This window comes from Alnus glutinosa, chromosome 11 (genome assembly GCF_958979055.1).
Source record: "Alnus glutinosa chromosome 11, dhAlnGlut1.1, whole genome shotgun sequence".
NCBI lineage: Eukaryota > Viridiplantae > Streptophyta > Magnoliopsida > Fagales > Betulaceae > Alnus > Alnus glutinosa.
Genome location: NC_084896.1, coordinates 15,589,395 through 15,610,779, shown reverse-complemented (window position 1 = coordinate 15,610,779; position 21,385 = coordinate 15,589,395). Strand labels below are relative to the sequence as shown.

The following is a 21,385-nucleotide window of genomic DNA, read 5'->3' as shown; positions in this document are numbered from 1 at the left end:
TTCCTCCTTAGCCTCTTAACGTGTATTCCCTGCTAAAGAGAGTCAAATATTCTAGAATTCCGTTCAAAATTTATGTTGAAAAATGAGTAGGTAAAATAGAGAAGTGGGCTTTTTGAAGAGCTAAACTGCTTTTACTACTAGAGATGCTCTAAGCTTTCAAAGACTTTTCGTAGACTTCTACTCTTCTAGCAACCCTTGCAATTTGTACATTTTTCAAGAAATTGTCTTTCAAAATGACAAACTATGGTTAGCAAAAGAAAAAAAAAAGAAAAGAAAAAAAGTAATTTTTTTTGGGCCCTCGTTTTTAGTGATTGGTAGACCCATTATGGTTAAGTGTTAACTAAACAGTGAGATACCGACCGTACAGTTTATGACGCCATTTCTTTTTTCTCAAAGGCCGATACCTTTTCACAGTAAAGTAGTATTATATAAAGAAAAAAGAAAAAAGAAAAAAGAAAAAAGAAAAAAGAAAAAAGAAAAAACACACACAAATAGAAAGCCGCCCAGAGGCCACAAGACCATTTTCTTATTTTCTGTTCACAGCGCGATCCCGAAGCTGAGAACTCTATAGTCCATATACCATACAACGATCCCCCCAAAATTTAGCACAAGTAAGAAAAGAATCTTTTTCCATGAGTTTTCCTCACTTTCTGCCTATCCAAACACTCCCCCCTAATCCCCAAAACCTCACTGATTCCGTGTGACTCCGAGTAATCAGACCTCCGTCCTCTAGTGTTGTTTAGCGAGTGATGGCGGAGGAGGGGGGATCGGAGATCAATGTAGGGATGGGCCAGGCCTCTATTGACTCCACCGAATCGCGCTGGGTGTTCCAGGACGAGGACGACTCGGAGATCGACGACGACGACGACGTTTCGCAGCGCTCTGTGGCGGCTGGAGGATTGGACTCGGAGGACGAGGACGATAATGCGGAGCAGAGACTGATTCGCACCGGGCCGCGCATCGACTCTTTCGATGTGGAGGCTCTCGAGGTCCCTGGCGCGCTCAGAAATGACTACGAGGTAGAGGTAGCATCCGGGGTTCTTGTTCGATGCGCATTTTTGCTTTGTGAGAGCACTGTGAATGAAATCTGTCTGTTTAATTTTACTCTGTTTAGGTCTATTTTGTTCTTAGTGACTGTTTGGTTGTTGAGAAAAGAAAATTGGATTCGAATTGTATGGTTATTGCTTGTCTTTCTTCATTTTACTAGAATGAGTCATTGCTTCAATTAAGGTAAGGCGAATTCATAGAAGAGAGAAAGTTAAGTGATAGACAGTTCACCAGAGATATACTGAGGCCTTTTTATGATTTATATGGAACATTTTGCCAACCGATTTGTGCACTAGTTTTCTGGTGTGTGGGTGTGCTTGTGTTCTGCATCAGAACCTAACAGATAAATAGGTAAGATTATGGTCATGTGCTGGGTGCTGTTACAAAATGCTTGTTTGATCTTCATTAGGCTGTCGGCCAGTTGCTTCTCATTCAGTGATTATATTTTGTAGAATATATGAGATGGTTCCCTTTTACTTATAAAGAAGAAGGTCCCTTTTACTTTTTGTTTTTGTTAACTTTTGAATCATGAAATATATTTTGCTTGATGGATGCCCAATGTGTACTTGGGTGTACGATATCTTGTCCTCTACACTACTCTTCTCTCGTCATGAAATATTTCTTGTTGGAAGGAAATTGATAATATTATTAGGGTAAGCTTTCTGTGATATTTTACTGTACGCTGGTGAAGGAGGAATGGATTAATTATATAGTAATTGATTTGTTTTGCATAGGCCACAATTAGAAGTGTTTGGACTTCTTGTCTTAACTATGTAAATGAAATTTCAGGACTTCAGTATGGGAAGGAGAATTACACTTGCTTTTCAGACCCTTGGGGTTGTCTTTGGTGATGTTGGAACAAGTCCGTTATATACCTTCAGTGTGATGTTCAGCAAGGCACCAATCAATGGAGATGAAGATGTTATTGGAGCATTATCACTAGTCCTATACACCTTAATCTTGATCCCTCTGGTCAAGTATGTCCTTGTTGTTCTTTGGGCCAATGATGATGGTGAAGGTATGCTGATGTTGTGAAACGAAACTTCAGAACTCCATCAGTCTCTCTCTCTCTCTCTAAGCAAGTGATGTAGTCTGTTTGTTATTTGTGTGTGCATGGCCATTCACATAAATTTTTTGTAGTAATAAATAATTCCACTGTGTCACTTAACTGCTTTAGGTGGTACCTTTGCTTTGTACTCGTTGATTTGTCGACATGCTAAGGTCAGTCTTCTCCCAAATCAGCTTCCATCGGATGCCCGTATTTCAAGTTTCAGGCTAAAGGTGCCATCGCCTGAGCTTGAGAGATCACTAAAAATCAAGGAAAGACTTGAGACTTCACTGGCTATGAAAAAGCTTCTTTTGATGTTAGTTCTTGCCGGTACTTCGATGGTGATAGCTGATGGGGTTGTCACACCAGCGATGTCAGGTATTTACTTTATTCCTTCTTGCCACTTGTTGCTTCTTGGAAACTTACTAATGCTGTGGTTAAAAGAAAAAAATCTGTCTAGATGTACATTTAATATATTTTCAGTTTTATTGTGACTGGGTTTGCAAAATTATCCCTTAGTTTTAGTTGTTACCTTATGACCATTTTTCATGTAGTTATTTTTCTTACTGCAGTAACCTCAGCTGTTGGTGGTCTAAAAGTTGGAGTAGATGCCATCGAGCAAGGTAATCTTACAACCTGTAATCAACTCTGTAAATCTTTATTTGTTGATTATTCAATGCCCTGTTCCTTGATATAAAGTTATGCCAATACATAATTATAAGTTTGTGAAGTATTCTTCTTTTTGATTAAATCAGTTAGCTGCTTGGTCCCATTAGCTGGTGAAGGTCTTCTTTTTGTGTAGTGAGTAATTGTATACCTCTCCCCTCTCCATTGGTGGCTGTAGAAGAAAACAAAAGTTTTTTACTCATCAAAGCCCTGTAGAACATAATTGAAAATATTACAATTGGATGCTTAAAAGAAGTGTTTCTGAAATGCCTCAATGTATTGATCTCTTTGATGTAGTTAGAGAGATCAGTTGTTACTTTTATATGGTAGGGATCCCATGCAAATTGGATGATTTCCTTAGACAAAATCTTTTGATAATTCTGCTGCTTGGTTTTTTCTGTGTAAATTTGACTACAATGGAACTTTAATGTAGAAAAAGGTTCTTGAGACTTGATTAGGAACAAGAAATTCCTCCAATGAGGTCATTTTTCTTTGGATTGTTGCACGTGAGTGATGGGAGCAGTTTTGTAGGGAACATAAATCTGTAAATTTGACCACAATGGAACTTTCGATTAGGTTGTGAGTGTTTGTACTGTTACTTGGGTTTTGGGCTTGTGGGAGCTCCTTGTGTATATGGCTTGTGTAATTAGGGGTGCCTTACGCTTTAATAATAAAATTTTGCATTACTGATTTTTTGTTTTGTTTTTTTTGTTTTTTTTTTGAATACAATGGAACTTTAATGTAGAAAAAGGTTCTTGAGAATTGATTAGGAACACAAAATTCCTCCGTCTAGTTAGGTTGATTAATTTTCTTGCATCAGGATGTGGGCAGAGATTGTTTTGCAAGGTTATCTCTTTTGGAAATCTTTCATTATGCAATGCATTTCCATTCTCATACTCTGAAGTTCACAACAATCATCTTCCCCACATCTCCCTTTAACTTGCGTTTTTTTTTTCTTATAAAAAAAAAAGTTTATGTCACCTGACATTCTCTGCAAAAATGTGTTCTAATCTCCAATTTTTTGTGTAGTAGCAAACTGCTTGGTAAGACTTGGAGGCCTTGTTACACTGTGGGATGATGCAATGCATGTGATTTATTGGTGATTGTTTGCATTCTCATGTGTTAGTCTCCCCTCAAATGGCTTGGGAGTATCCTGGTGTAATCAAAATTGGGAGGATAGGGTATTGGAGTGTGGGCATAATGGAAGTGCAATGTTCAATTGATGGGGCAGATGGTTATAATTACCATTTGTTCTTAAAATTTTAAACTGATTGTACATGGTAAATATAATAATTTAATCAAAAATAAAAAAAAATAATTTAATCAAAAGCTTAAGCAGACGGAGAAATTGTGGATTTAATCATTTAATTAATCTTTTAACATTCACCTTCACGTGTGAGCTCAGAATACCTTTCAATGATTGGAGTCGACATATGGAATTCCTAAATCTACGAGGTATAGTTTTTTATTTTTATATTTTTGATAAGTAATCGAAATATCATTAAAAGCGCAAAGCGTAACCTAGGTATATAGGAAGTCTACAAGAGAAATGTCTAACTAGGAGTACAAAAAAGTACAAGAAAAGAGAGGCATAGATTGAAGAAAGGATTCCATCTCTTTACTATTTACTGCCCCGATACCATGATACATTATCACTAGTCTTAAAAATTTGAATTAATGGGAAATGGTTAATGTATTCATTTAGTTCAATATTCTAATAGATAGCCGCTTAGGAAGGCTATGCTAGTCTCTTCCTTTAAATTATCTCGGTCTTCCGTTGGAGGCCCCTTTCAAAGCTAAGTCCATTTGGGATGATGTAGTGGGCAAAATTGAAAGACGGCTGGCTAGTTGGCAGATGATGTATTTGTCAAAGGGTGGTAGGGTTACCCTTATAAAGAATACTTTATCTAATCTCCCCACATATTTCCTTTCTCTCTTCCCCATTCCTTCCAGTGTTTCTAGTTGTCTAAAGAAGCTTCACCGAGATTTTTTGTGGGGAGGTCTAGGTGAGGGTTTCAAATATCATTTGGTTAGTTGGTTCACGGTTTGTTCTCCTATTTCAGAAGGTGGTTTGTGGTGCGGAGAGATGCCCCTTAAGGAAGCTTTCCCAGGTTTGTATGACATTGCTTGCTACAAGAACTTGCTTGTTGTAGCCCATTTGATTCTGGAGAACGGATCTTTTCAGTGGGATGTTGGGTTGATTCGAGCGGCCCACGATTGGGAGGTGGACGTCTTGGCTTCCTTCTTCACGTTATTGTATTCTATCAAATTTGATTGTGATGGGGGATACAAGCTATGGTGGTCTCTTTCTCGCAAAGAGAAGTTTGATGTTAGATCTTTCTATAAGATTCTTGCTTACAAGGAGACAACTCATTTTCCCTGGAAAAGTATTTGGTGGACCAATGTTCCTTTAAAAGTGGCATTTTTTTTTTCCGCTTGGGTGGCAGCTCTAGAGATGATCCTTACTTTGGACAATCTTAGAAAGAGGCAAGTCATTGTGATTGATAGATGTTGTATGTGTAAAAAGAATGGGGAGTCTATGGATCATCTACTCCTTCATTGTGAGGTCGCTTGCGTTCTTTGGAATGCCATTTTTAGTCACTTCAGTCTGTCTTGGGTTATATCTCGTCGGGTGGTAGAACTATTCGCTTGTTGGTGGACGGGTGGTCGCTCTCGGAGTGCAGTTGTGTGGAAGATAGTCCCTTGCTGCCTCTTATGGTGCTTGTGGATGAAACACAATGATAGACAATTCGAGGACAAAGAAAGAACCATTGAGGAGCTCATTTATTTTTTCTTTTATACTTTGTACTCTTGGACGGCTGCATTCCTTGCCCCTATAGTGATTAGTTATTATGATTTTCTTGTATTGTTTTCCTCCTCTTCTTAGTTGTCGTTCTTGTATACTCCCTGTATGCTTGATCGCACTTTGCACTTTTAATGAAATTTCTCTTACTCAAAAAAAAAAAAAAAAAAAACAAAAAAAGGCTATTCTAGTCTCTTTACTCCTCTGGCATGTTCTTAGGAAGGTTAGGCTGGAGGTTGCAGAGTTTCATTGTCTATTTAGTATCAAATAGTCTGTACATTGGAATCTTATATGTAAGGGACATACGAAATGCCTTGTGGAATTGTAAGATTGATGGAATTTGTTAAGTTATATAGTCTGTACAGATTCCTGTCGTGCTCTAGCTTCCTAGACTTTGAAGGTTTCAAATTTATATTCAATATTTTTGATTTCAAATATAATTTTGTGCTCATAGCCTTTTATAGATAAGGTTTTGTTTTGTTTTGTTTTGTTTTTTTTTAACCTACATTGTGCAGCCAGTTCCTTATAGACTTCATTTTAACAATATACTTTTTGGTGCATAGAAAATATCCATTAAAAGTAGTGTTTCTTCTAAGGTTGGCTGTAGGGGGTCAAGTGATGTTGACGTGATTGTCCAATCTAATTGCAAAGGGAACTAGGCCTCTTATATAAGCTTTTAGATTAGACATGATTATTTATTATTGTTGTTATTATTGTTACTATTATTAGTACTAGTCTATAAGCGCAGTTTTTTTTTTTTTTTTTCCCCTCTAAGAAAAGTCTTGAGAAAGAATTGTAAAAGAATAGTTATAATATTGAAAAAGTAAAGGAAAGAAAGGTGTAAGATGAAAATGGCAATCATTTAGAATTTTTTAAAACAACATTAAGACTTTCAAGTTACAGCTTTAGCTATTTACATATATGAAAATTGAACCAAACCTAAACACATCTCCATGGCACTTCCATTATACCTAAAAAAGGCTTGTGTAAATATAAACAAAACTTTTCAAGTGAAAAAAAATAATTTGATGATTTGATCAAGTATGACATTGAACATCAAACAACACTAGACACTATCTACCTTCGTCAGTATAATTGTACGTCACGCTTACATAAACATAATATTGGTGTTGGAGGAAGAAAACATCAATAAATAGAATGGTAGGTTATAATTCTACATATATACATGAATCGAATGAAAACCTAACATATAGCTAACAACTAAGGGGAAGAAGTTTCTTTGTTGACCATTTTACAGATCTTGTCAAAATATCGCTGGTCTGTTAACATAACTCCTAGCCAGAGCTACACACACATAGACACTCACCATCGGAACTTGTTGGTTGCATCAAAAGAAAACAAAAGATTCACTAATAAAGAAAAAGACTAAAGGAAATTCACTATCTTCTTCACCCTAGCCAACGTTTATGATAAGCACTTGTGTTTTGTTTCTAATGACAAGATATGTAAGTGTTTATGGAGGTTTGCTATGAAAAGGGATGCATTGTGGAGGAAGGTAGTGGACATCAAATATGGTAGTATGAGGGGTGGTTGGTGTTCCAAGGAGGTAGGGGGACCCTATGGAATGGGAGTGTGGAAATGTATAAGCAGGGGTGGGCTGGTTTTGCGCATCATTGTGCGATATAAGGTAGGTGATGGTTCTAAAGTGTTGTTTTGGCATGATGTGTGGTGTGGGGAACTACCTTTGAAGGTCCTCTTTCCAGAGTTGTTCACTATTGGATGTGGTAAGGATGTGTGGGTAGAGGAGAATATGCAGATACAAAATGGTAATATTTCATTGGAATATTCTGTTTACTCGACCTGTGTATGATTGGGAAGTGGAAGTGGTCTCTCGATTTTTTGAGTTGTTGTACTGTCAAAAAAGTAAGGTATGGAGGTAAGGATACAATTTGTTGGACCCCATTGAAAAGGAAGTCCTTGGAAGTGAAGTCTTACTATCATGTATTGTTTACTCCTGTACGGTCGACTTCTCCTTGGAAGAGTATTTGGAAAGTTAAAGTTCCCACGAGAGTGGCATTATTTTTGTGGACAGCAATTTTAGGAAAAATTTTAATCTTGGATAACTTACGTAAGAGGAATATTATTGTGATGGAGCAACGTTGTATGTGTAAGACTTGTGGAGAGTCCATCGATCACTTATTCCTTCATTGTGAGGTTGCAACAAAGATGTGGAGTGCACTTTTTCAACTTTTTGGTGTTGCGTGGATTATGCCTCGAAGGATGAGTGAGTTGTTCGGAAGTTGAAGGGAATAGTTGGGCAACCGCATGGCATTGCACTTATGAAGGATGGATCCATTGTGTTTGATGTGGTGTCTCTAGCTAGAGTGAAATGCACATAGCTTTGACGATTGTGAGAATGGTTTGCTCGATTTGAAGAAGTTGGTGCTACAAGCCCTGTATACATGGAGAGTGGCTTGGAATACTTTGTCTGTTTCTACTTTTTCTGAATTTTTAGCTTTATGTTCTTTCTTTATGGGTTAGAGGTTCTTTTGTATATATCCTATGTACTTGGGTTGCGCCCCTCTGCGCTTTGAATGAATGTACATTATTTATATATAAAAAAAAAATGTTTTTTAAGCTATCACCATTGGACAACAGATGAACAATTATCATTTGAAGGACGACTTTCATCACTTCTACCTTCATAATCACGGCCACCAAAACTGCTAAATCCGTAGACAACAAAAGTCCTAACTTCAAAATCAAGGCAGCCAAGATAAGCACCAGCACCTACATCAACATGGTCTTCCTTCCCTCCTACGCCTTCAATCAGGACAATATAAGGATTAGATAATGACTAAGGCATAAATACTTTTTTTTTTTTTGTAAGTCATGACTAAGGCATAAAACAACTATATATAAAACACAATATAAATTGAATCTCAAACAACCATAACTTTCTTTTGGCTGTTGAGAACGGGGGGGTGGGGAGTGCATAAAACTTTGCATCTAATGAGTTACATTTCATATTTTTCACATATTGAAACATTATCCAAATAAGTCAAATACTTCGTTGATGGCAAATAAAATATACAAAGTAGAAACCCAAGATCCAACATGTTATGGTTTGTAAATAAAATAGAAGATTAAAAGCATGAAAATTCCCAAATAATTGTCCAAATCATTATTTTCTCAGCAAGCATGAAAATTTCCAAATAATTGTCCAAAGCATTCTCAGATTTTCTCAGCAACCAATCATATTTAGTAGAGTGAACCTATTTATTTATTTATTTTTCTAAATTCTTCTTGAACCCCTTTTCTGTTGACCCATATGACAAAACAAACCCTATAACCAAAATCCTTTCTTTCTTGGGAAAAATATAAAAAAGCCCTCTGAACTAACAACCGATTTTAGAATGGCCCCTTGAATTTTTTAGTGCACTAATGTGACTCATCAAACTACTAAAGTATGCCAAAAAGGCTACTTTTGTCGAAATATTCCTATAATACCCTTATTATCTTAAAACCTAAAATAAAAAATTATATAAAAAAAACTATTTTTTTTTATAAAGAAAGAAATTTAAAAAAACTACTAATATAAAACTAAAAGGTTTTTGGTAACGTAGAGAGAAACAAGAGAAAGCTTTTCGAAGAGCTTCAGGTGTTCGATACTTTTGAAGGTTGTAGGGCTTTGGTTGAGGGGGAACTCCTAAAGAAGTTAGAGATTGTCAGTGAGAGAGAGAGATGCTCTCTTTTGGAGGAGGTTAGTTGGAGGCAAAAATCCAGGGTGAAGTGGTTAAAAGGAGGAGATAAATGTACTAAATTCTTCCATTCCATAGCCAATTCTAATAGAAGGTACAACTCTATTGACTCCTTGTTGATTGGAGATTCTATTTCTTCTGATCCAGCTGAGATAGGTGAGCATGTAGTTCAGTTCTATCAAGATCTCTTCTCTGAGAAGCATAGTTGGAGGCCTCGGTTGGATGATCTTTCCTTTGATGCTATTCTAGAGTCAGAAGCAAGTTGGTTGGAGAGAGCCTTTGAGGAGGAGGTTAGGAAGGTAGTGTTCGCTATGAATGGTGACAAAGCGCCGGGTCCTGATGGTTTTACTATAGCTTTCTTCCAAGCTTGTTGGGAGATTTTGCGCTTGGACATTATGTAGGTATTTTCTGACTTTCATGCTAGAGAAGTGTTTGAGAAGAGTCTGAATGTTTCTTTTATTGCGCTTATTCCTAAGATTCCTAGAGCTATCTCTCTCAAAGATTTCCGGCCCATAAGCCTTGTGGGAGGTATCTACAAGATTATTGCTAAAGTGTTGGCTAATAGATTGAAGACGGTTTTGGAAAAGGTTATTTCCAAATCCCAGAGTGCTTTCGTTAAAGGGAGGTAGATTCTTGATCCGATCCTTATTGCTAATGAATGCCTTGATAGTCGAATTAGATCAAGGGAGCCGGACGTCATTTGCAAAATGGACTTGGAAAAAGCTTATGATCATGTTAATTTTTTTTTCTCCTGTATGTGTTGAGGAGGTGCGGCTTCGGGGGTAAATGGTGTTTGTGGATAGCTTGATGTATTTCTTCTGCGAAGTTTTTGGTGCTAGTTAATGGCTCGCCCAATGCCTTTTTCAGTAGTTCTCGAGGCTTGAGGCAAGGGGATCCTTTGTCTCCTCTTTTGTTTGTGTTTGTTATGGAGGCTTTGAGTCGTATGATTACAGCGGCGGTTAGTGGGGGTTTGTTGGATGGCTTCAGAGTGCGTAATGCTTCTTTCTCGCATCTTTTGTTTGCTGATGACACTTTGATTTTCTGTGATGCTAGCTCCTCAAAGTTGCGGTATTTGCGGAGTCTCTTTCTCTTATTTGAGGCTGTTTCCGGTTTAAAGGTCAACTTGGCCAAATCCAGTCTTATTCCAGTGGGGAATGTCGTTCAAGTGGGAGGGTTAGCCGACATTTTAGGGTGTGAAGTTGCTTCTTTGCCAGTGAAGTATCTGGGTCTTCCTTTGGGGGCTTCCTACAAGTCCACTCGTATTTGGGATGGAGTTATCGAGAAGGCTGAAAATCGGTTGGCTAGTTGGAAAAAGGTTATACCTCTCCAAGGGAGGGAGGGTGACCCTTATCAAGAATACTCTCTCCAACTTACCTACCTTCTACATGTCTCTGTTCCCTATTCCGGTGTGTGTTGCTTCTCGCATTGAGAAGCTACAACGAGATTTTCTTTGGGGTGGAATGGGAGAAGAATTTAAATACCATTTGGTGAGTTGGGCGAAGGTTTGTACCCCAATTTCAAAAGGGGGGCTTGACATTAGGAATTTGGTGTTGTTCAACCGTGTGTTGTTAGGAAAATGGTTATGGCGCTTTAGCATGGAAAGAGATGCTTGGTGGAGAGTTGCAGTGGACTCCAAGTATGGTAGTTTGTGGGGTGGGTGGTGCTCCCGAGAGTTTGCAGGGGCTTTTGGAGTAGGGTTGTGGAAGTACATAAGGAAAGGATGGGAGACTTTTTCCAAATTTCTTAGATATGAGGTGGGGGATGGGAGTAGGACTAGATTTTGGCATGACTTGTGGTGTAGAGATATGGTTCTGAAAGAAGTGTTTCCTGATCTCTTTGGTATTGCTCGAGTGAAGGATGCGTTAGTGGCTGACAATATGGAGATTTTGGGCGGGTCCGTTTAGTGGAACGTGAGCTTTGTTAGAGAGGTGCATGATTGGGAAGTAGATGTTTTTGCCTTTTTCTTCTAGGTTTTGCACTCTACCAGGGTGAATAGAGATCGGGCAGACTGCCTTAGTTGGGTTTCTTCCAAGAAAGGTGTGTTCAGGGTTGAGAATTATTTTGGTTCCTTGACGTGTTCTGGAGGAACTCGGTTTCCTTGGAAGAGTGTGTGGCAGTCTCAGGCACCCTCGATGGTAGCTTTCTTCACATGGTTTGCAGCTCTAGGTAGAATTCTTACTTTGGAGAATTTCAGGAAGAGGCACATAATCATTGTAGATAGATGCTGCCTATGCAAGCGAGATAGGGAATTAGTGGACCATATTCTTCTGCATTGTGATGTGGCCTCCGCTCTGTGGAACAACATCTTCTCTCGCTTTGGTATTTCTTGGGTCATGTCTAAGAGTGTGCTAGACCTAGTTGCTTGTTGGTGGAAGTCTGGGAGATCAAGGAGTGCTACAACGTGGAAGATGGTGCCTATATGCATATTTTGGTGTATTTGGAGAGAAAGGAACCTTAGGTGTTTTGAGAACCTATAAAGCTCCCTTGAGGAGGTGTTAGAGTTGTTTCTTCATACATTGTATCTCTAGTCGATGGCTTTTTTGTACCCTTTATCCATCAGCTTTGTTGATTTTCTTGCTTCTTTTTCCTGTTCTAATTAGGTGTTTCCTGTTGTATACTTCCAGTGTACGTAGGGGCGCCTTACGCTTTCAATAAAACTAAACTTATCAAAAAAAAAAAAAAAGAAGCTTAAAAAAATTAAAATTTTTTAGTTAAAAAAAGAAAAGAAAAAACAAGAACAAAAGGGGTGGCTCGGCAGCCACCCCAATTAAAAAATTTTAATTTTTTAAGTTTTTAATTTCTTTAATTTTTTAGTTTATATATATATATATATATATATATATATATTAACATTGACACGCGTTGTCATTTTATTGATGTTAACGTGGTACACTAACGGAATCCGTCAAGTAATTTGACGAAATTTGACCACAGGGAGTAATTTAGTTTTATAAAAAAAAAAAATAAAAAAAATTTATAGTAATTTATAAATGGATAGAAGTAGAGTATTTGGTTTAGACTCTCTCTCTCTCTCTCTCTGCCATAGTGACGGCGCGTGAGAGCGCGTTACGTTCGTGGCTGCAGTGATCCGCTTATCAGAGGCCCGGTTGCTGTTCGTGGGTAGAGTGTTGAGCATCAAGTGTTAGTGGGTCGCGCTAGTTGCTCGCGTAGGGGTGTCTGGCGGTGGGGTTCGTTACTGTGTGGCTACATTTCGTCAAAAATGTGATCATTCTCTGGGTCGGATGTTTGGGTTCTGGGTGTTTTATGAGATGGAGTTAAGGTTTATCGTGGAGTCGAAGACTTTTGTCTTCTCGGTTCTGGAAGGGGCGTCGATGCTGAGGGTGGGGGAGAAGAGAAAAAGCTTCTCCGGCGAAATCTTCATTAGTTCTCCTTGCTCTGAGTGGTTGGCTTCAACTTTGGAGCTTCTTGTGGATTTTCCGGAAGATCAAGATTTCATCAAATCTTTCAGGGAAGATTCGAGAGTCTTGATTGCTCGAAGAGGGTGTAACCAAGCCGGCCGTTTCTTAGAGGCAGCTTCTTTCGGGATGGGTGGCCGGAAAGGTTTTATTCTGATCCCTGAGGGACGTGGAGGGTGGGGTTGGATCAAATTCTCCGAAGAGCTGAGGAAGATCGCTGTTTCCGTTTCTGCTTCAATGGGCGGGGGGGATGGGTTCTTGCAGGAGTCGGTGGAGATTAAGGGGAAGAAAGTAGAGGCTTGGCCAGGTTTGGTTCCTGTCACGAAGGGGCCCTCCTTTGTGGAGGTGTTGAAGACAGGTTCGGCCGCTGGCATGAAGAAGGCGCCTTTCGTGGGGGGTCGTTTGTCTGGGAGAATGGTTACGCCAGTGTGTGAGCTTGACCTTCTTCCGACGGTGAGGGTGATAGTTGCAGATCGGAGGTCGGCGTTGGACTGTTCTACCTTGGAGTCTCCTTCGTTAGATCTGTTGGGTAAGGACCAGCCTCATCGTTCGATGGGTAAGACCTTGTTTCCACATGCGAGTTTGAAATTTGAAATTTCAAAGTTGCGCACGTGGAGTAAGCGGGTCATAGGTTTCAACTTGGATTTGGGCCGGGCTGTAAAGAAGATTCTGGGCCGGCTTGCAAGAATCGGACGGAGTCGAAAGGGATTTTTTTTGATAAGTAATAAACTGACTTTATTAAAAGTGTCAGGCGCCCCTTAGTACACCGGCAGTATACAAGAGAAAACGCAAAGCTGGAAATAAAAAAAACAGCCCAAAAAAAGAAAGAAAGAAGCCCACCAAAACCAACCCACGAGAGCCGGAACCTACAAGAACAAAGAACCCCAACTCAAACCCTCAATGAACACACAATAAACCCACCCAAGAACCCACAGGAACCAACACCCTAAAATACAACACCCGTACCCCACACACAACCCACAAACTACAGAACCTGAGCCTTTCCTCTTCTACTCCTAGAACGCACACTCGCACCGTCGTAGTTTATGGAGCTCTTCAGATTCTGCAGTTCTCTCCTTCCTTTGATCTTAGACCGCTTCCCCATGCTATCCCGATGAAAATCTTCCTCAATGGCATCCAACACAACCAGGGCCGAATCTTCATACTCAGCACCATTCGACTCCCACTCCAAAAGTAAGTCGGGAGGAATAACGCCCAAGGGGTGAGGAAAGTCACCATTCTCTCCCTAATCCCACAAGACAATCTCCCCAGATGGGCTAAACCCTACCGGCCACTCCTGAGATTGGATCAAGCCATTCGAGTTGGGAGTCTCACCCTTGTCAACGGTCATCGATTTGCAATCGCTCAATGGGGAGGGTACTCTCGGGAGAAGGAACCCGCGCCGAAGACCCACTCCCCCACTTGGCATCGGCATATTCTGAACCACAGACCCGTCCAAAGCCTGGGAAATACCCAAACACTGCGTCATCGGCGAACTCAAAGCTGTCACTGCCTCATCAATCAGGGAAATATCCAATTTACTCGCTTTGGCCTTCGATTTCCGCTGATACCTCATGACCGATTTTGTTTCGGATGGGTAAATGGGAGCCCCACTGTCCGCCATCACTGGAAGAGACAAACGAATCCTCTCTCCCAACGCATCCGCCCCCAAAGAGGGAAACTCAAATCCTTTAGAACCCGAATCCAGCCCCCCAAGCAGACACGGGGTTAAGTCACACACAGACACTTCTGATCGCACGTTGGGCTTCGCCGCACACACTGAGGCATCTTCAATCACCGCCGTGCACACGCTTGGAAACTCTCCAGTATCCGACAGTCCTCCACCCATGCCAGTCGTCGTCTTCTCCGACCTAGACCCATCTTGCCGGACCAAAACAGGATGAGCGGAGAAAGCCGGAATCTCCACCGGAGAAGAACCCCCCATCAACGACGAGCCTGACTTGAACACCGGAAGAGTAGAATTCGACCCATCCACGGCTTCCGACGTCGAAGAGCCCAAACCCGATATACCAGATTCCAACCTCGCTATGTCGAGACCACAAACCTGATCCGGGAAAAACCTCTTAGCCTTCTTGGGGTTGGGCTTAAAGCCCAACTTCCTAGAACCATCCCTACAGCGTGGCCTTCTAAGCACAGCTGAAGAGATCCTGCACCGGCCCATTTTCAGCCCAACAGAAGAAATCCTGCCCCAGCCCACGTTAGACCCACTCACCCAATCCAGCCAAACTCCAACCTGTTCTAGAATCTTTCTGCAGACTGAGACGTCGCTGTCCCTTATACTGCACTCTCTGACTTTTCGAACATTGGAGCCATCGCCACAGAGGTCTATACCCACCGGATCCAAAAGGCTTTTCTCCCAGGCGGAACAGTCCGCCTGCCGGACAATCGCGCAAGACCGCTCCTTTATTGGGAACTGCTCCTCCTCGCACCAGGCCACCTTCTCCTGCAAGACTAGATTCCGGCCACCAAAAGCAGTGATGGTTGGCGTCGAGCGAACCGCCTCCGCGAAAGACAGCTGCCCCGCTGCCTTACCCAAACCAACCCCCACCATCTTCCCCCTTAACTTCTCCTCCGGCGAGGAAACACCGAACCCGCACCCTACCGAAGAACCAAAAAATTCTAAAGCCTTATTCAACTCACTAATAAACTTGAGCCAGCCCCATCCACCCCGCCCCTCAGGAATACGAAGAAACCCTCTCTGAACACCCACCCCATAGACCGCTGCCTCCACAAACCGGCCATAAATGTTACCTCCAATACGAACTATCGTCACCTTCGCCCCCTCCCTGAAAGATTTGACAGAATCGGACAGATCATGACCACCCCTCAGCACCTCCATAGTCGATACCAGCCATTCGATACACTGGTTACTAAGGAGTACCGCCCCGGAATAAAATTTCCGCTTTTCTTCCACCCTTAGCACTGACGCCCCTTCAATAACCGAGAAGACAAACGCTTTTGCCTCCACCAGAAATCTTCTATCCATCCCTCAAAGCCCTAGCGTGACGCGCCTTCACGCGCCACCACTAGGGAAAGAGCAAACCTGAAACTTGCTCCGTTGTTGCTGTCTGCTCTGAGTAAACCTATTTCCTTACGGACGTCGAGCTTCTTGCCGGAGACGACGCTGGTGACTTCCTCTGGGCCGTGCGATCTCATTCCGTCGGAGTCTCCTGTTGAGATTCCCTTGTGCGAAGATAGAACTGGGGGTGGGTTGTCTCTGGTTAAGTCGGTTCCTTTGTTCGTCTTCCCTCCTCTGCCGACTGTGAAGACGCCGTCGCCGGCGACTTTGCCTCCGGCGTCGACTGGGCTTCTGCGTGGGACAGAACTCTCCGACCCTTCTGTTCCTTCACATTCAGGGGATTCTGCGTTGGGGAAGAAGGTTCGTTCCTTCCCTTCCCCCTTGATGCCTAGTCGACCATTTCAGCAATACTTCAGGAGGGCTAGGGAGCTCAGGGCAGGGCGTTCAGTGGTCTGGAATGATGGGCTTCTTGCTGACTCTTTGGAAGCCTCAAAGCTGTCCGCAGAACCTGTCCTTCTTAAGGTTACGGGTGGAGAGGCTTGTGCGAAAAAGAAGACAGAATTTCCAGCAAAAAAGGGTCTGTTTAGGAAGGGTTTTCTTAATCTTCCCCCGAGTGTTCCTGTCCCTCCCGTTGTGCTGCGGGAGGTCAAGAAGGTCGGGGTGGTACGACCTTCCTCTCCTTCGAGTGGCTGCTTCTCCCCTTGCTCCATTGAAAGAACTGGATTCTTCGGTTTTGATCACAACGGAGAGATTGTGGATTGGGAGAAGGAGGAAGATGACTTTTGGGATGGATCGTCATTGGATTGAGCATTGGAAGGGGCTTTTGGGGAGGAGGCCTTGGCAATTAGGGAAGCCATGGAAGAAGATTTTCAGCGGGAGAAGATGATGGCGCGCCAAAAGTCTAAAAGGAAAAGAGAGCTACTAAATTTGCATAGCTCAATTGATTATGGTGATGCTAAAGTTCCTTCTAGGAGTAGGAAAGGCAAGGCACACATGATGTAGGTTTGTGTGCTTTGGTGGGTGGGTGGTGGGTTTTTTTGTTCTTAGTTGGTTTTTTAGTCTGAGGTTTTTTCTTCGTTTTCGAGGGGTTCGGGTTTTGTTGGTTCTATTGGGTTTTAGCGGGTTAGCTTTGGTTGTTTCTATTGGGTTTTAGCGGGTTAGCTTTGGTTGTTTCTATGTATACTTCCTGTGTACTTAGGGGCGCCTTACGCTTTTTTTAATAAAGTATTCTTACCTATCAAAAAAAAAAAAGTTTTATAAATGATTATTTTTAATATATTGATGATATTTTGTTTTTTTAGTAAGAGTAACACATGTCATCATTTTGTTGGTGTTGACGTTGATACTAATAGAATCCGTCAAGTATTTGGACTGAATTTAACTATAATGACAAATTGTTATTTTTTGCCTCCCTTAAAGACATTTGAATTGTTTTTTATTCCATAGTGAGCAATTTGTAATATTGGCCAACCACATGGATTGATTTTGCATTTATGTTTTTTTTTTTAGTTTTTAAAAGAGTAGGGGTATTATAGGAATATTTCGATAAAAATGACATTTTTGACACACTTTGATAGTCTGATGGGTCACATTAGTACACTTAAAAATTCAAGGGGTTATTTTAAAATTGGTTGTTGGTTCAGGGTTTTTTTTTTTTTTTTTTTTTTCCCTTATTTCTTTGTAAGGAATTGAAAACATCTCTTATAATTCATATAAGTATAACCAAGCTCAAAATCCTATTTATCTCAATTCTTCTCCAATGATTCAACAAACCACAATTATTTGTTCTGAAGCGATTAAAAACACCTGCATTATACTTATCAAAAAGAAAAAAAAAAACACCTGCATTATGAAAGTATAAGGAAAGCTCAAAACTTTATTACCTTGACCATCCCATTGTCCACCAAAACTACCTAATTCTTCTTCAATGATTCATTTATCAAAAAAAAGAAAAGAAAATCTTCTTCAATGATTCAACAATTCATAATTCTAAGTGCGCTGGCGTAAAACCCAGATAAAAGCCTTAAGAAAATATGTAAAAGCGGTATAAACATGAAAAAAAGAAGAAGAGCAACAAAAATACCAAGTCTATATAAAATAAAAGAGACTACCTTTAGATAGGAAGCCCTTTCCCGTCTTTCTTTTAGTACTAGCTTATCGACACTAGAGTTTTCCCCCCCCCGAACTCTTGAATCGTATTGTAACCCTTCTCGAATTTCTCATTTTACTTGCATATTAAATAACATAATTAAAAAACGTAACCCACTTCACTTTGCGTGAGTTAATGTAAATGTTGTGTTTAGTCTTAGATTGAGTTCTTGTGTTCAACCAAATAAAAGGAAAAAAAAAAAAAGACTCCCATAAACCCAATGTAGTAGTACATTTTTCCTTTTGTGCTAAACTATAGCCACCATAAAACGATATTGTATTGCAAAGATACTTCTATCTTACTTGGAAGGCTGTTAAAACAGAAAAGACGATCATAACTCTTATTGAAATCATTATTGCCGATCCATACGTTTTCTTTGACCTTTCGGTTTAGATAGGCAACTTGTGTTCAACGAAAATGCTCAATTAAAAGAAATGTGCCAAAAAAAAAAAACTGTTCCGTTCATTTAGGCAGCTCATATTAAATGGTGCATACACTAACATTCTATTTCAGCCATAATCTCACATTTCTCATATAAACATATACTTAGGGATACTAACCTATATCAAAATGAAACATGATGCTATTGAAAAAAAATCGTTAATTACCCTCAATTGAAACCAAAATCAGCACCTACTATAAGAGAATCTAAAAAATCGTAGAAATTATGAGATTAAAATATAAAGGAAGAGCTGAAGTTGAAACGTTGGTGATGAAAACGATGTTGGAATGGATATACAGAATGTAACAGAGTGTAATTATGTTTGTTTGGAGGTCTCCCCTTCTCCCTCCCCTTCAGGTTAATTACTTATTAGAAAAAAAAACAAATTATGTGGGTTTCAAGGCTTGGAACTAGTCCACCTAAAACATCATTGACAACCCTCGTTCCAACTCTGATATGAATTATGGCTATGTTCAACAAGAAGTTGGACAATCCTTGGTCCAAATTTGCTTTCCTCCGCAGAAGGATCCAATCGAGTTTGTTGTGGTTGCATCACTGGCTGTACCATATTTGGCCTTAGGCTGACATGAGAAGATGCAGGAGTCATTGTCGTGCACCGTAGGAATACCCTGATGGGAAGGGTTTTTAGTAGATTTGTCACAAACAAATGGTTCCAATATAGTCATTCACTTGTGACATATTAGTACTCTTTTCCTTCAACAATGGAGATTGAATGGGAAACCATGGAGTTTGTGGGCGAATAAGAAGAACGATGAAACGGATTGCCAAAAGCCCTAATTTTAGAAGTCTTAAATGAGAAGAAAGGGAACTGACCATGATGAGAACACCAATAAGGATTGAAAAAAATGCTGAAAATTGGAATTCATTGGGCGGAGATTTTCCCATGGCTGCGGTTTCTAGGAAAGAGGGACTGGAATAGGTTCTGGTGGGAAATGTTGATGTGACTGGGCTGGCTTGGATTTTGGGTTGTGGGGTTTCGTCTCTGCCTTTGCAGTACCTTGGTCTTCCTTTGGGGGCTTCCTATAAGGCCAAGCATATTTGGGATGGTGTTATCGAGAAGGTAGAACGTTGTTTGGCTAGTTGGAAACGGTTGTATTTGTCCAAGGGTGGTAGGATTACCCTTATCAAGATCACCCTATCCAACTTACCTACGTATTTCATGTCCCTCTTTCCTCTCCCTTTGAGTGTTTCCAAATATTTTGAGAAGCTCCAACATAATTGATTTCTTATTGGGTGGGATAGGCAAAGAGTTCAAATACTATCTAGTGAGTTGGCCGAAGGTATGTACATCGATCTTTTGGGTAAATAGCTTTGGTGATATGGGCATGAGAGAGGCTTGGTGGAGAGTGGTGGTGGACTCTAAATATGGAAGTTCTTGGGGAGGGTGGTGTTCTAGTGTGCCTATTGGGGTGTATGGGGTAGGCTTATGGAAGAATATTAAGAGGGGTTGGGGGAAGTTTTGTAATCACAACATATTTGAAGTGGGTGATGGTCCAAGGTTAGGTTCTGACATGATTTGTAGTGTGAAGATATGGCCCTAAAGGATGCCTTTTCGGTTTTATATGCTATTGCTCGCGCAAAGGATGCTCCTGTTAAGGAGCATAGGGAAATTTTTGGATGTGCCATTCAGTAAAACGTGAACTTTGCTAGAATGGCTTAGGATTAGGAGGTAGATGCCTTTGCCTCGTTCTACAGGTTATAGTTAGAAAGAATGAGACAGGAAGGGGAAGATAGGTTGTGGTGGATCCCTTCCAAAAGAGGGTTGTTTGGTGTTAAATCCTTCTACAATGTCATGGGTTGTCATGATGGTTTTTGTTTCCCTTGGAAAAGTGTTTGGAGGACTAAGGTTCCATTAAGGATTTTTTTTTGGTGGGGTCGTCGGCTCTAGGAAAGATGCTTATCATAGACAATCTCCAGAAGCGACATGTCATTGTGGTTAATTGGTGTGTTATGTGCAAAAAGAATGGGGAGTCTGTGAGGTTGCTTAAGCCATTTGGAATGTCTTCTTCAAACATTTCGAGTTGTTTTGGGTTATGCCTAGACGAGTAGTCGATTTGTTTGCTTGTTAGTAGACTGTCGATAGTACTTGGAGTGCTTTTGTGGTGTCTTTGGAGGGTAATGAATGATAGGTGGTTTGAGGACTGCGAGAGGACTTTGGAGGGTTGAAATCTTTTTTCTTCAACACTTGTATCTTTGGATAGCAGATTATATTTCTCCTTTATTAATTAGTTGTCATGATTTTCTTACTCTTTTTGCCCCTACTTTTTAGGTGGCTTCTCTTATATACTTCCTATGTACTTGGGGGTGTGGTATGCTTTTATTGATATTTCGATTAATTATCAAGAGAGAGAGAGAGAGGAAGAGCCTATTGGTTAACAACTCTTATCTCAAGTGAGAGAGGACGACTGGGATAGAAGTACAAACTCCAAATAAACTCTCACAAACCTCAAAAACTTTAAGGAGGCTTAGAGTTCCAACAGACATGAGGCGTTACACTGTCTAAATTAATGCTAGAAAATACACCACTTGTCAGTAATTTAGGAACTCTAAAATGTCATGTCGCAACAACTCTAAAATGCCACTTGTCACAATTTTAACTCTCCACTTTTCAAAATTTTAAGCTAAACTTGTGATTATGCTATTATACAATATATGTGATTAATGTTATCATAATTGTAAGGACCATTATTACTATTATTATTATTATTATTATTATTATTGTTAGCTCATTGAATATGATGTTGTGCTTGGACATGAAAAACCCAAGATTGGTTTGATTTTTTGTAAGATTTGTTATGAAAAACCCGGTAAGGGTGGTTTCTTTGTATGGACAGCAACTTTAGGTAAAATTTTAACGTTTGACAATTTGCGAAAGCAGAATGTTGTGGTGATAGAGTGTTGCTGTTTGTGTAAAAAGAGTGGGGAGTCAATAGAACATTTGTTACTTCATTGCGAAGTTGTCCGAGATCTATGGAGTTACATTCTTACTTTATTTGGGGTAGAATGGGTTATGCCACGAATGGTGCTAGAG

General features: G+C 40.4%; 1 protein-coding gene across 6 annotated transcripts in view; it reads left to right on the top strand.

Annotated features, from left to right (window-relative positions):
• Window positions 1–520: 520 nt before the first annotated feature.
• The window catches only part of LOC133881881 (potassium transporter 7-like), a 33,820-nt gene continuing 12,955 nt past the window's right edge, over window positions 521–21,385 (top strand). For 5 of the 6 annotated variants that reach the window (XM_062320944.1, XM_062320945.1, XM_062320942.1 and 2 more), the window contains exons 1-4: window positions 521–1,025; window positions 1,837–2,065; window positions 2,225–2,473; window positions 2,668–2,718. In XM_062320944.1, the coding sequence (XP_062176928.1) occupies window positions 750–1,025; window positions 1,837–2,065; window positions 2,225–2,473; window positions 2,668–2,718 (805 nt within the window). In that variant the 5' untranslated portion in view covers window positions 521–749. The remainder of the gene's footprint in view (window positions 1,026–1,836; window positions 2,066–2,224; window positions 2,474–2,667; window positions 2,719–21,385) is intronic. The other variant, XM_062320940.1, reaches the window with a different exon arrangement.